Raw genomic sequence first — 15,055 nt, forward strand, 5'->3', positions numbered from 1 at the left:
CACAGAATACCAGAGGGATGGCCTAATGTACTTTGAATGTCAGGGAAAAAAAATGTTAATTTTGGGGTCGTTTGTACTTTGGTTTAAAAAAATCAATCCAGGTCTTAATGCTTTTTCTTTCAGTCGCAAATATTTTGGAATCCTTAGAAAAGTGGAGTAGTGCATGTGAAAGGAAAACAGAGTGACCCAGTACTGGAGAATAAGTTTGTGGAGAGTCTGTATTAACTCTTAACATCTGTCCAGGCTTGGGGTGGGGAGCAGGGCAGGTCAGCGGGGGCCATTAGCTAGGTGGTGGAAGGATGTAGGTGTGAAAGAAATATGTGCTGAATCCCTTACTTTTTAATCTCTGAAGTTGAAACTCTCAAATGATGAATTCCTTCTGCCAACCTTTGCTAGGGAGTGAATAGCTATGATGTTAGCGCTGTTTGCCCTTAAATTTAGGGGAAGTGGTATTGATTTAAGGCCTCCTGACTTTGGAATCCTTTTCTAAGGCTTAGATCTGTTGAGTTCCCAAGGCAAAGTGTAAGGTATAGCAAAACCTTGGATTGCGAGTAACTCGGTCTATGATGTTCTGCGTCACGAGCAAACATTTCTTTTTTATTTTTCGTTTTTAATTTTTTTTTTTAACGTTTATTCATTTTTGAGAGACAGAGACAGAGCATGAGTAGGGAAGGGGCAGAGAGAGGGAGACACAGAATCTGAAGCAGGCTCCAGGTTCTGAGTCGTCAGCACAGAGCCCAATGCGGGGCTCAAACCCACGAACTGCAAGATCATGACCTGAGCCGAAGTCGGTCGCTCAACCGACTGAGCCACCCAGGTTCCCCATGAGCAAGCATTTCTAATAAGTTTTAACTTGATAAATGAATGATGTCTTGCAGTACGAGTAGTACATGATGCCAAATGTGACATGATCACAACTGAGCCAGTGGTTCTTGAAATTCACTTTGATACATCAGTGCTTTGGATTACAGGCATGTTTCTGGAACAAATTATGCTTGCACACCAAGATTTTATTGTATTTCCTTCTTCTACACACTTATGTCCTTTTATAATTCCCTTGTTGTGCAGCCAGATATAGTTGACCAGTGTCATTGTTTTTTGTCAGCCTCTCAAAAGAGATCATGTGTTTATTCTAGAAACTACAAAGCACTTGAATAGGTGTTACCGTGCTAACTTCTTTCTCCCTTCCTACCCTACCTTCAAATCGCAAGTTTTTACTAGAAGGTGTCCTCCTTTATTTTTATTGGTTCCGCTTCCAAAATCATCAGTGTTTATTGGGACTAAGGCAGAAATTAACCATTTTAGCAATTTGAAATTTTTATTACTCACATGGGAAGTTTCTTCTGACATGAGGAGAATATCTGGATATGAAGGCTGGGATTGGGATGGTCCTGGAAGTTTGACAAAAAGGAATGGTGCAAAGTTAATAAAAGCTGGGAAGAGTCTGATACCTTTTTAAGTGAGTCTGAGTTTTCATCTCTTGCTCAAAACATTATTGGTTTTTAAATATCTTGGTAAAAGAACTAGGGAAAACCTATTCTATTAGTTTATTATAATATAAAATCATCACTTCAGGACATTTGACAGTTGAAATGTCCCAGAATGAAGTCTAAAGAAGTGGCTTATCTGTACCAGTTCATCTAAATCATATTTGGCCTAAGGAAATTATTATTATTTTTTTTTGTTTTTACTATTTGCTGATACACATTTCAGAAGAAGTAGTAGAAATCACCCTAATGTGCATAGCTTATAAATTATCTGTCACTGAGGTCACACTCCTATGGCCTTATTCACAGTTCTTCAAAACAAAGAACAAATATTTGTGCTGGTCACTTATGTGTTGGTAGGACTACATTAAAGTTGAGCATCACAGAATGTATGATGCTCAATTTTTAATGATAATTCTCAGTACTCAGGACCAGGTGTTGCTGGAGAAGAATACGCTTCATATTCATTCCCAATTTGTCTGATGAATTCGGGGATATTGGTGTTCATAATTATTTTAGTTACCTAGGTATTTTAAGAAGTGTTAGTTTTCAGGAGAAAAGGTAGAATTGTAAAATGAAAGCAAATAAGGATTATAGCATTTTATATTTATTTATTCTAATTAATTAATTTTTTTTAATGTCTATTTTTGAGAGAGAGCATGAGTAGGGGAGGGACAGAGAGAGAGAGGCAGATAGAGCCCAGAGCCTGACACGGGGCTCAAGCTCCTGAACTGTGAGATCATGACCTGAGACGAAATCAAGAGTTGGAAGCTCACCCAGGAGCCCCATGGAATATAGCTGTTTTTAAAAAAGGAGTTAATGTTAGCCATGCTATAGAGAAATGAGAATTTATAAAATGGAGTATTAAAGAATTTCTTTAAAAAATTTGTGTTAAAATTTATTTTAGAGCATAAATTGGGGAGAGAGGCAGGGTGGGGGGAGGGAGGGAGGGAGAGAGAGAGAGAGAGAGAGAGAATGAATGAATGAATGAGAATGAATGAATGAATTTAAGCAGGCTTCACACTCAATGCGTGAGTCCATCACAGAGCTCCATCCCGTGACCATGGATCATGACCTGAGCTGAAATCAAGAGTTGGACCGTCAACCAACTGAGCCTCCCAGGTGCCCTGCGCACCAAGAATTTCTACTCTTAAGTGAAAGCAAACAAAAAGAATCTTGGTGTGCAGTATTTTACAAAAATCTGCTTATTTCAGAATTATAGTCCCTCAGGCACATTAAACCAATATTTAGAAAATACTGAAACTCCCAAATGTAGAATCACCTCTTTTCCTCATTTGCACTGTGCTGTGACCAGCACCTGGTAGAATTATGGTCTCTTGGAATAATCATTTTAACTCTTAGATTTCTAGCTTTAGTAGATGATATTCTTGAATCCCTTGGAGGGTAATATTTGACTTAACATTCTATACAAGCTCATGCTGGAAACTTGCATAATATTGAAGGGATATTCTGATGAGGCTATGAAATGAAGCATACTTCAAATAATTATAAAAATAATACTAAGGTGCTAAAGGATTGTCCTCTTCAAAGTTTTCACCTTGGAGCTGAATTTTCCCAGATGATCCAGCCACGGCTTAAACTACTTTGGGAGTGCCCCTTTAGGATAAAATATACTGCTATATTTGGTCTTAGACCAAAGATAAATAAAATGGACCAGAAGAATAAATTTATCGCTTGTCTGTTGTATAATAGGTAAGTGTTAGGAAAATGAGTTTCTTCTACAAAAGAAAAATGATTCTCCTTATTTAACATGCTTTAGACCCCAATTATATAAATCTTATTCTGAGGGCTTGGCTCCAGGTGACTTTGGAGATATTTCTAAAAATTGCTTCCATTTATGCATTGAGTGCATAATTAGTGAACACATGCTGTGTGCCTGGTGCTCCTTTAGGGACTTGGAAACAGTGGCCAATAAGACAAAATTCTTGTCTTCCACATCTTGTAACTTAATGCGGGTGGCATGTAATACAAACTTGGTGATGTGATAGTGACAGGCTCAGGGAGGAGTTCTTTTGGGTGGTGGTGAGATGTTTGGGAGGGAGGTCAGGAAAGGTCTCTCAGAGGAGGTAACATTTGATCTGGAGCCTGAATGGTGAGAGAGGGAGGCAGAGAACTCCTGCCACGTCTAAAGGGGTTTGATTTTGCAGCAGGCTCTGAAGCCACTTGAAAACATCAGCAAGTCATTCTTACTTGGGGTGACAACTTTGAAGTAGTTCCTTTGCATATGCAAAAACATGGTTTTAAGGGAGCCCATGAAGGTCAATTCAGGTCTCACTTTGGATCATAACTGCTGATTTACTGCAGTAAGTGACCATAGACTAATTTAAACATGGGTTGAAAGATTGAATAAAATGTTTTAATTTGCTAAGAATCTGTTAGCCCTAAAGGCAGTTTGTACGTTCCACCCACTGTGGGATGGTGGGCTATTACTAAATGAACAAGATGTGGTCTACTTCCATAAGAATGTCTATTCTGTCTCATCCTGCATGGGCCTCCAAAGCCCTCTGATAACTTACCTCTCTACCCTCCCTTACTACCCCTCTTCCTGAATACTCTGGTGTACTTTGCACTGTGGCCACGTTGGCCTCCTTGGCCTCCTTGCTATTTTCTGTGCCCTGATCACTCTACCCTCTATTTGTGCAATGGACGCCACCCCCTTATCAGTGCAGACTTCTTTAACTACCCCATGTAGAAAAGGAACCCGAACCCATCTTTATTCTTTTATTTCCCTCCATAGGCTTTTTACCCATTGAAAAAGTATATATTTAGTTGTTTATTTCCCTTTTCATAAGGGAAAAGTATTTATTTTAGTTGTTCATCTCCTTCTCCTAGACTGTAAGTGCCACAAAACAGAATTTGTCTGCTTAGAGTTGTATCCATTGAGTCTAGAACAGGGTTTGGCATATAGTAAGTACTAAGAGTAAATGTGGAAGGAAAAAATATTACACATAGATTTGATTAAATATATGCATAAGCAATATTTTTTATTAATTTTTTAATGTTTACTTAGAGCATGAGCAGGGAAGGGGCAGAGAGAGAGGGGAGACAGAATCCTCAGCAGGCTCCACACTGCCAGCGCAGAGCCTGATGCGGGGCTTGAACTCACGACCGTGAGATCATGACCTGAGCTGAAATCAAGAGTTGGATGCTTAACTAACTGAGCCACCCAGGCACCCCAATAAGCAATATTAGCAGGATTTTCAGCGGTAATTTTTCCCGGTTCTTCCTGGTTGTCCAGTAGGTCATTCTTGCACTTGTATCTTATGTCATACCTTTTTTTTTTTTTTTTTTTTTTTTTTAAGTAATCTCTCTGCCCAACTTGGGGCTTGAACACACAACTTTGAGCTCAAGAATCATGTAATGTACTGACTGAACCAGCCAGGCACCCATGTTACATTTACTGATTTAATCTTTTTACTTCAGATTTCCCTTCATTTATACTCTTGTAATTTTTCTCACATCCTTATGTGACCTCAGATAATCTTCACCTCTTCCATGGATTTTAAATCATCTTTTACACCTCTGACAATTTTTACTTAATCAGCCATAACCTCAATTACTACAGTAGATCATGTACTGAGCCACTTTCCCCTCAATCTTGTTTGTCCATAACCTCCCATAGTTCATGAATTTGAGTAATGCCAACACTGTCACCATTTATGGAGAGTTCCCCTTAGATGTAGTGTCACAGCTGCTTGAGATTTGTTTTTTCGATTTTTCATTTAGTGTACGTGGAACCTTCTTCATAATTTGTAATCTTCCATCATCTGCAAAACATTTTGCAGTCCTTATTGCTGCCCTTTACCAGAAAAGGAATCACAGCCTGATTGAATTTTAGATTTGAAGAATTATGTATGTCCACTTTGGAGCCCAGCCTCTTTGTCTTTCCCTGCACTCCATCACCCGTCCTATTCCCAAATCAGTTTTAAGTTTGTGAGATTGTTCAAGTTTGCACATTCTCACGTGTTCGTTAGCGGTTTCGAAAAAGTATTACTTACCGTTTTAAACACACCTAATACCAGGGTTGTGACTTATTAATTACCGTGAGCTTGCCTTCACTTGCTCTTTCCCCAAAAAAATGTATGGCGTGATCATAGGAAATGTTGAGCCAAAAAATCCATTTATTTACGTCGTTTTGGGGTTTGAGTTGAGATGTTACAGAATATTGGCAGTGAAGTCTTTGGCAAGCCCAGTACTGAGGAATGGGAAAGGAATAAAGGCTTGTCTTGTGTGTCTTCGCACAGTAACAGTCGGGCCATGAGTCACTGAAGCATGCCTGCCGGAACCTGTACGTGGCTCTGTCGGCTCTGTGGAGCAGCTGCCTGAAGAATGCGTTTGTACAAAGGGGTTTGAGGGTTGTTTGTAACCTTTAAGTGAAAACTCTCCCTCACCAGTAATGTGAAATGTGGTTAAACCTCCGTGTTAGTTCAAAGAGTTGCTGTACCTGAGTATTTGGCTTCTTTTGAACAGTGCTACGGTAGGCCGTATGGTGTCCTATGCTTTGAAATAACTGCTTTGTCTTGGCGTTTGGAAGTGAAATTTGTTGTTTCACCAATTTTAAAAGTATATAAGGGTTCTAGTTCATTTATTTTCATAAGGGAAAAATAGTGCATTCATTTTATTCCAACAGGATAATTACTATTTTCTTTTAAATCCAAGTCTTTCAGGGGATTCTGAAGCTTAGATTCCATCCCATCAGGTAGGTTTTCCAGCCCTTGTGTCCTTTATTGGCCAGAGCAAGGGGGTCCTATAAGATGGAATGGCTTTTGCATTCTGGATCCAGCATGTACCAGCCCCATGATCTTCAGCTAGCAAGCTAGGTGGCCATTCTGAGCCCATTGCCTCACCCTTAGAATGTGACGGGATGATGAGAGGCAGCCTATAGGGTTGTGAGCAAAGGCAGTGATTATAGAGTTGTGATCACACAGTGGGCTCAACTATGTGGTAATGTTACTTATTCAGCAAAAGCAGTGCTGTTCATTCAGCCAGCCTTTTAGGGTACCTGCCAAGTTCTGGATATAGAAGATATGAAGGTGAAAATGACTTGATCCTGCCCCAGAAAAGCTTACAGTTGAGTATGTCCCTTGAGCCTTATGCTCTCTTGACCTAGATCTTACTGGTATGAGTGAGACTGGGTCTAAGAGATTTGATTCCCTTCTAGGGGTGCAAAGGTGGTCACCCAGATGTGCTATAATTAGTTTTGCCATTTTTCCCATTAAGGACCTGTTCTTCTACAGACGGTATGTGAAGTGCAGTATAGTAATGTACTTGGCCTCAGTCATGCTTGTTAGTGGGACAAACGGGGTTTTAGTAGCTGGTTCCTTTACATTTTTTTCTTTATCTCTAACAGTAAAACTTTTACCTGTCATCAGGTTAGATTTTCTCCTAACTATATAGATTTTTTTTTTTTTTTTTTTGGTAAAGTCACAATGGCATTCATGATTAATTTTCCATATTGGCAAAACTTAGTTATGGTTCTTAAGTTAACTTTTTTTGTTTTTGTTTTTAGTGTTTACTTATTTTTGAGAGAGAGAGAGAGAGAGACAGAGCATGAGCGAGGGAGGGGTAGCGAGAGACACACAGAATCCTAAGCAGACTCCAGGCTGTCAGCACAGCCCGATGTGGGGCTTGAACCCACAAACCGTGAGATCATAACCTGAGCTAAAGTTGGATACTTAATGACTGAGCCACCCAGGCACCTCAAGTTAATTTTTTTCTTAATACAGATGTAGTACATGTTTGTTATAAAAAACTTTAGAGGTTCCTGCCCCCCTCCCCCCATTAGCATGCTGGTTTATGTTGAGCTACCCATCTGGCGATAATAATAAACTGTAGTTTCTGGAAGATTCCGTGGTTACTTTGGCAGACACTGACAATATAATATGTTGATTTTTGCATCAGGGTGCCCAGCTGGCTCAGGTGGTAGGGCACACGATTCTTGGCCTTGGGGTCACGAATTCAAGCCCCACATTGGGCATAGAGCTTACTTTAAAAAAATCTTGATTTTTGCATCAAATTGTATCTTGAATTTTGATTCAGTGGAATACCAAGTGTAAATAACCAGTATATCCTACGTAAGTGATAGATTTTGTTTGCCTATTGGTTTATCATTGCTTTTTGAGTGAATGTTTCTTTAGAGCTATCTGGAGCAATCTGCCTTCAGAGGCCACTCATCTCTTTAGGTGTCAGACCTGCGGGCCTATTTTGTTATTGCCTACATAATGTTCTGAGGGGGAAATTCTCGGAATCTGGGACAGCACTTTCACAGTCCCTTTCATTCCCTAAGAGAAAGTAGAGCTAAAGGTCAGAACATATATTTTCTGACTTACTTTAGGAGAGTATATTCATGGAAGCCAGGCAGACAGCTTAACAGAGTATCTAGCCCTCTGCTTATAACGGGAAGGTGATTGGATTACATGATCGTTTATATTTCGGGAAGTTAAGACAAATCAGTTTTATGCAAAACCCAATAACTAAGAAACAAAGAGGTCTGTTAACTGTGGTTTTGGTGGTAGCGGCTAACATTGAATATACTTTGTCAGGTTGGTTTTTTTTTTCTTTTTTTCTGGTTGCGTTATACCTTTTCAAAGATATATATATCTTTTATCTTTTTTGTGTGTATACCCCAGCCAAGCCACCCTTCAGCACTAACATTGTTGACTGACTTTTCTTACACACCATTGTGATAGCTACTGCCAGGTTTTGCATCTGAAGTCTGTGTTTTTCTAGCCTTATGTCATTAGATAAATATTGAGCAGCATCTCCATTTACAAGTAGCTAACAGCTTTTGTATTTTTAAGAGACTTATCACAGGATAGTTTTCGTACATTTGTTGGTGAAAATAGTTCCTTGGCACAATTAAAACATTGCATGTAGGTGGTCATTTACAAAAGAGCCACATTTTATAATTTATTTTCGTTAGAAAATAGAGTGATTTTACCAAGGATTCCCAAAATAATCATGCCTGCTTTTACTTCAGTGGCAGCTAGTGGGTTTGCAGTAAAAATTGTTGGTCAGATTATTGGAGAGGTATTTTTAGAAATACTAAAGGATTGTAACTAATATAATTTTGCTTTTTGGAGCATTTCTTATATACTTAAGCAGATTGGTTTTTTTTTTTGTTTGTTTTCCACCTTCACTAATAACATTTCCTCAAATAGTGATGCTTATAAATTTGGGGGAAGTGGGAACAAACAATTAATTACTGATACATTCTTTTGATTGTAGTTTTATCCTCAGAAGATGGTAAGAGGGAGGAGATAAGGAGGGGCTGAGAGTTGAATAAACATGTAGGGAATGGAAAATGGCTTTTTTTTTTTAAATTGAAGTGTAATGTTTGCTTTTTTTTTCTCTTAAAAATATTTTTTAATTTTATTTTTGAGAGAAAGAGAGTAGGGGAGGGGCAGAGAGAGAGAGAGAGAGAGGCAGAGGATCTGAAGTGGTCTCTGTGCTGACAGCAGAGAGCCCAGTGCAGGGCTTGAACTCAAGAATTGTGAGATCATACCCTGAGCAAGAATTGTGAGATCATACCCTGAGCCAAAGTTGGAAGCTTAACTGACTGAGCCACCCAGGTGCCCCTGATGTTTGCTCTTAGCACTGAAGTTGATCATAGACCAGAATACCTAGAGATGAGTATTAACTATAACTTTGAGGAAGTGAACTGAGGTTTTATTTTCACCAGAATGATAGCAGTAAGGTTAAACATATTTTCTAGACAACAGTGTTATTGATATTACTACTCTTTCAACTAATGAGTGTTTAAGCAGACAAAAGAGAATTTGTGGGTGGGGTGAAAAATAAAGTTAATAATATTAATAATGTCCCTTGAACAAAAATGTAAGATACCTGCAGTATTTGGTGGCAATGGCCTTGATAGCTTCGTATATCTTACTATATATTGAATTCACATATAACACTTAAGTACCTTGGCACCCTTCTAAACACTTTACAAATACTCACTTATCCAGTGTTAACTTATTTACTGGTTAATCACTTAATGTAGTTAGAGACTATTGAAGAAAATAGAGTGTATTGTGTATATTTTTTCTGGTAGTCGTTATTGTTTGTTTTGTTTGTGTAAACCTGGGAACTTCAGTCTCCAGGCTGGTCACAAATCCCTGTCTTGTGGTAGTTCTGCTTTTAATGCTCAGAACATGTGGAAGATTCAGTCTTGAGATAGTAAGGAGCTTGGACTAAACTAGTTTCTGTGTTATAATAGTAAAACTTAACATTTCTGAAAAATAAGGCATTTGATGAATAAATAAAAATTATACCTATCCCATCTCTCTGTTTTTTTTTATCATTAAGCATATTTTCTATTTATATACTAAAAGAAGTTAGTAGACAATACTTTAAATCCTACAATGTCTGTGTCCCTGCCCATTCCAGCATGCTCGAAGATGACCTTCAGCTCAGTGACAGTGAGGACAGTGACAACGAACAAGTAAGTTTTGTACACCCCCGTAATACCAGGAATCCTTAAAAATGTAAGCTTTCCAGCTGCTTATCCTAACTTGTTGTTTTGTTCTTTTCCTGGTCCTTCTTGCCCTTATTGTGAATACCTAGAGCCCAGAGAAGCCTCCTTCTGCATCTGCACCTCCAAGGTATTGTGTGCGGGCAAAGTGTTTGCGTTTCTCCGTTAGTGCTTTCATAGCTTCTTCATGGAGAAGGACGTGAAGGATCACAGTTAGAAGAAAGTACCTATTTAATTTTTTGGAAGCTTAAATCAGCCTAGAGAGGTTGTTAGCTCTATAAAAGAGAAAGTCCCTGTACCTACCTAGATCATCAGGTTGGAATTTAAAAATTTCTGAGAGTTAAAAAAAATAAGCTTAAATCACTTTCATCAGTATTAATATAACCAGTGTTTAAAAAGTTATGCTGAGGAGCATAATGTTTTTATTTGCTGTTTTCAAAAATTACAAAGCTGAATCATTTCTAGAAATTGTTTTCCATAGTGCCTGTTTTCTCAGTCATGTGAGTTTTCTAGTTGTTTCAGCTGCTTTAAAAAATTGACCTAGAGTGCATTTTAGTGTGATGAAAAATGGCACTGTTTTCACTTTGTAAGTAGCAGCCATATTTCAGAAAATAAGGTGCTTTAGTTTTTGGAAGTGGGAATTATCTGAACTGTCTTTACAATATTTTCCTCTGGTATTGAACTTAATGATTTAATATATTGGTACCTGCCTTCCATGGACAAAGGGTTAAACTATGCTGTAGCTGTTTTACTTCTTGAGATGTGGTCATCCATTCCGAGACGTGCTCAGCAATAAAAACCTTCCTGCCACACAGGTGACGTTACAGTTATTGTGGAGGCAGACCATGTAATTATCGTGTAATTATGTGAGGTTGTCTGGATTCAAAAGCTCTGCTCATTTTCTCTTCTGTTCAGTAACTTCTGGTGGCATAAAATATGACAAAATAGCCTAACTTTAAAGTGGAGGAAGAGAAAATAGGAAAGATGGGGATAAATTAGAAGCAGGAAGCACACTGAAAGTGCATCTCATTCTAATCCTCACTGGCTGAAGCTCTTCAGCTACCAGGGAGAATGGGATCGCAAATTTGATGTAGCGTTTTATATGAGGCAGTTACATCATTTGTAGCATAGTGTGCGTGTTTTAAAATTACCTCAACTAGTGACTTTGGTATTTTTTTTTGTTACTCTATTTTATTTTAATAAAAAAAACTATTTAATAAATCATTTAATATTTTAGGTGGTTGTGGAGGCTTTCAAGATTATAGTTCTTGATTTATTGCCCTGGCTGATCCCATCTGGGACAAGTTTTTAAGATAGGCTATGAAATTCTGTATGGGCCCAGCAGTGTGATCAGTGTGTTTTCTCCCTGACTGGAATTCTTGCCTTATTCTTAAAACTTGTAGTAGTTAATCTCTACTTCAGCTGGTATTTGGGGGTATCCTAAGCCACTCATAAAGAACGGCCTCTTCTATAACTCTGCCCAAGGGTGTGACTGGATTACCTTTCAGGCCACTTTCCAGAGGAGCACCATTTATATTCAACAGTCTCTGGCTACCATTCGGTTAGTTTTCATATAGAGAACAGAGGGAGGTTTTAATTATAACTTCATAAAATAACTTAATGGATTAATTTATACCCATTTAAAGCAAACACAAAGGGTCAGAAAGTAAATATTTTAGGCTATATGGCCTAAAAACTATTTAGCTTTTGAAACTATTCAGCTCTGCTTTTGTGGTATAAAAGCAGATCTAGACAATACTTAAATAACAGGTGTGGACATGTCCTAATAAAACTTTATTTAGAAGAATAGACAGGCAGTCCATGCCATGGTTTACTAAACTTCTGATATAAAGTGCTACCATCTAACTTGAATTTTGTGTAGCTCAAAATGTTCTTCAGGAGCAAAGTATCCACAAGCTTCTCATTTATGTAGTTATTTGGTGAGCCATTTTAAAGATTTTTCACTGACCTTTTGAGCCACTGTGGGCCTTTCTCTCAACTGGATGATGTGGTAATTTAGTAATGTTAGGTATTATTAAGGCCCTCTCTTTTGAGTAGCAGAAAAATGGTTGGAGGGCAGGGTGGGGTGTGAGTAAAGAGGGAGAAAATCCACCTTGTGAGGTGTCTTCAGATTCTGTCTTCGGTTGCTTTGCAGTGCTCCACAGTCGCTTCCAGAAGCCGTGGCCTCAGCACATTCCAGTAGTGCCGAGTCAGAGAGCACCAGTGACTCAGACAGCTCCTCGGACTCGGAGAGTGAGAGCAGCTCAAGTGACAGCGAAGAGAATGAGCCCCTAGAAACTCCGGCTCCTGAGGTATTGTGTCCCCTCCAGGAGGCAATCTAGGATGGCAGCATTCTGCTTTTGGGGCTAGAGTCTGCTGTGGGCCAGCACTGGCTGTGGACTGAGTGGTTCTGTCCCATGGGGCAACTCTCTCCTACCCCTGTGCTGCGTAGGGCCAGCTATTTCTGTTTATTTCTTACCAAACATTTGGCAATAGAAGTTTGGGAGAGAGGTCTTCTCTCTCCTTCTATAAAATGATAAGTTCTTCTCTGTTGTGGCTAGTGTTGTTTGGAGGAGCGACTCATTAAGAATGTTTGCACACCATTTTCTTTTCCCTTCTATTAAAAAAGACAACTCATTTTTTGTGTGTTTTTTTTTTTTTCAGTAGGCTGCTGTTTTAATATTAATGAGAATTCTTTTTGAAATTTCAGGAATGCATGAATTAAGGAAATCAAAAGGAGACGGCCCAATTTAGCATAGGACAGGAACGTGAACTAGAAATAAGTCATCAGAGGTTCTATTTTTGAATCACTAAAAGCCATGCATTAAATTGATGGCAAAGTGATCTTGCCAGGGCTGTGTTTCTTGCTCCCTGTGTTCCATGTAAAACAGGGATAATTGTGTGTGCCTGTCACCCACCCTTGGGAGAAACTGTAAGATAAACAGATGAGACTGCAAATCGCAAGCAAGTTTATCTGGAAGACTTATTCTATTTTTTTACTGGATTGTTGAATACAAGAAGTCTAGTAACAACAATCAGGGTTGCCAGAGGCCCTCAAAACGTGGAGTAGCAATGTAAAAATTATACTTGGTGGAAAGGGAAGACCTTTTTGGTGAATGAACTAGACCAGTTTGTATAGAGAAAATTACTCTGCTCATTTTAGATGGGAATCCTGGGAAATGAGCCTTTCTGATTAAGAAAGCGTTCAAGTTCCCAATATTTACATCTGTTTAGAAATCAGGGCAGTTCCACTAGAGCATTAACTGAATGCATCTGGAGATAATGTAGTGAGACTTAACAGCCATGTCTGAGGGCAAGGAAAAATAACTGAGTGTCATTTTTTTTGTTAGACATGAATTTATGTCTGGCACAGACTAAATGCTCAATAAATATTTTTTTGGAGTGAATAAACATGAATCAGCATTAACTGTACTTAAAATGCCTTGCAGATTTTAGAAACTACTCTATGTGTTTCTGGGGGCTGTTTCCTTGTGTGATTCTAATTACTGTTGAAATAATTATTCTGTGCATCAGGGAAAAGATACTGAAAATGCTTTGTAGACAAATTGCTTGTTCCCTGCTTATAAGAACTTTGCTTTATGTCTCCTTATTCAATTAGAAAAATCTTCATGCTTGTTTGGTTACTAAAAGAAGGAAGAGAATTGAATTAAATAATAAAATTCAGTTCAAATAAAATGGAAATGGTACAGATTTGGCTGAATAATTGAAACTTGAAAGAAAAATTTCATCTAGCATTTATATTAATGAAACCATTATATTTTGTTGTTCAAAAGTTACTGGAAAAGATTGAGACTTTTCGAAAAAATAAATGTTCCCATCCTACTTTATTTTTTTAAATTGCCTTACCAAACAGGCTCATATTTGCACATTTGCGCTGATGAGCAAGTCTAGATTTGGGTGCAGTTTATATGTCATGTACTGAGATGTCACCAGAAATAATTTGTCTTTGTGTAGATTTTAAACCTTTAATTCCCATCCCCACCCCCCGGTGTATTTAACTACCTTTTTTCCTTTTATTTTTTATTTATTTATATATATTTTTCAAGTTTTTTTCTTTTAATGTTTATTTTTGAGAGAGAGTGAGACAGAGTGTGAGCAGGCAAGGGGCAGAGAGAAAGGGAGACAGACGCAGGCTCCAGGCTCCGAGGTGTCAGCACAGAACCCCACGCAAGGCTTGAACTCACGAACTTGCAAGATCATGACCTGAGCCGAAGTCGGACACTTAACTGACTGAGCCACCCAGGCGCCCCATACCTTCTTTTCTTTTCAAAGAAACACCTGCATTATTGTAAATCTCATGTGTGAGAGTATTTTTTTTTAAAGTTTATTTATTTACTTTGAGAGAGACTGAGATAGTGCGAGCAGGGGAGGGCCAGAGGAAGAGAGAGAAAGAGAGAGAGAGAGGATGAAACCCAAGCAGCTGAAACTCCAGCTGTGGAGCCCAACACGGGGCTTGAGCTCAAACACCGTGAGATCGTGACCTGAGCCGAAACCGAGACTCAGGTGATTAACCGACTGAGCCACCCAGCCGCCCCGTCACCCTTTTTTAAAATCTATTTTTAATGCTGAGATTTGTGCTTGTTATGGCTCCATTTTAAATCCATTTGATAAAGTAGTCCAGTGATCTTAGGTGATCTGAAATGCCGTATGCCCACCAATGGGCTGGCAATTTGGGGGAAGCTGCTTTCGGTGTCTGCTTTATAGTGTGAATCGAAATGTAAATCTCAGCTTTTCCAAATACATGGGACACATCGTCTTTTTACTGCTTACGTTAAGAAAAAATGATTCTATTCTCCGTTATTCAAGGATCTACTTGGTCTTCTAACGTAGATTCATTGTCCCGCTTTGTTTATAGTGAAATGCCTTTGTTGATTTGCCTCCCATACTCTTGGTATTTTTTAATGAGTTATTTGACTTAGCTCTCCATCAACCGTGGGAGGTTGGGAGCTGTCTTTTTACCAGTTAAAAGGTAGCAACACCAAGATTTAGGCCCATGGCCATCTGACTCCAGAGCATTTTTTGCTACTACACCATGCCTCTCTCTCATAGTCCT

General features: G+C 38.7%; 1 protein-coding gene across 2 annotated transcripts in view; it reads left to right on the forward strand.

Moving 5' to 3' along the window:
- AFF1 (ALF transcription elongation factor 1) overlaps positions 1-15,055 on the forward strand; it is a 131,567-nt gene that overhangs the window by 89,560 nt on the left and 26,952 nt on the right. For both annotated transcript variants that reach the window (XM_047091893.1, XM_047091894.1), the window contains exons 8-10: positions 9,897-9,951; positions 10,074-10,111; positions 12,137-12,293. In XM_047091893.1, the coding sequence (XP_046947849.1) occupies positions 9,897-9,951; positions 10,074-10,111; positions 12,137-12,293 (250 nt within the window). The remainder of the gene's footprint in view (positions 1-9,896; positions 9,952-10,073; positions 10,112-12,136; positions 12,294-15,055) is intronic.

The sequence above is a fragment of the Lynx rufus genome, unplaced genomic scaffold, assembly GCF_022079265.1.
Source record: "Lynx rufus isolate CCGP_SWC_20201006 ecotype Redwood Valley unplaced genomic scaffold, mLynRuf1.p SCAF_3, whole genome shotgun sequence".
Lineage (NCBI taxonomy): Eukaryota > Metazoa > Chordata > Mammalia > Carnivora > Felidae > Lynx > Lynx rufus.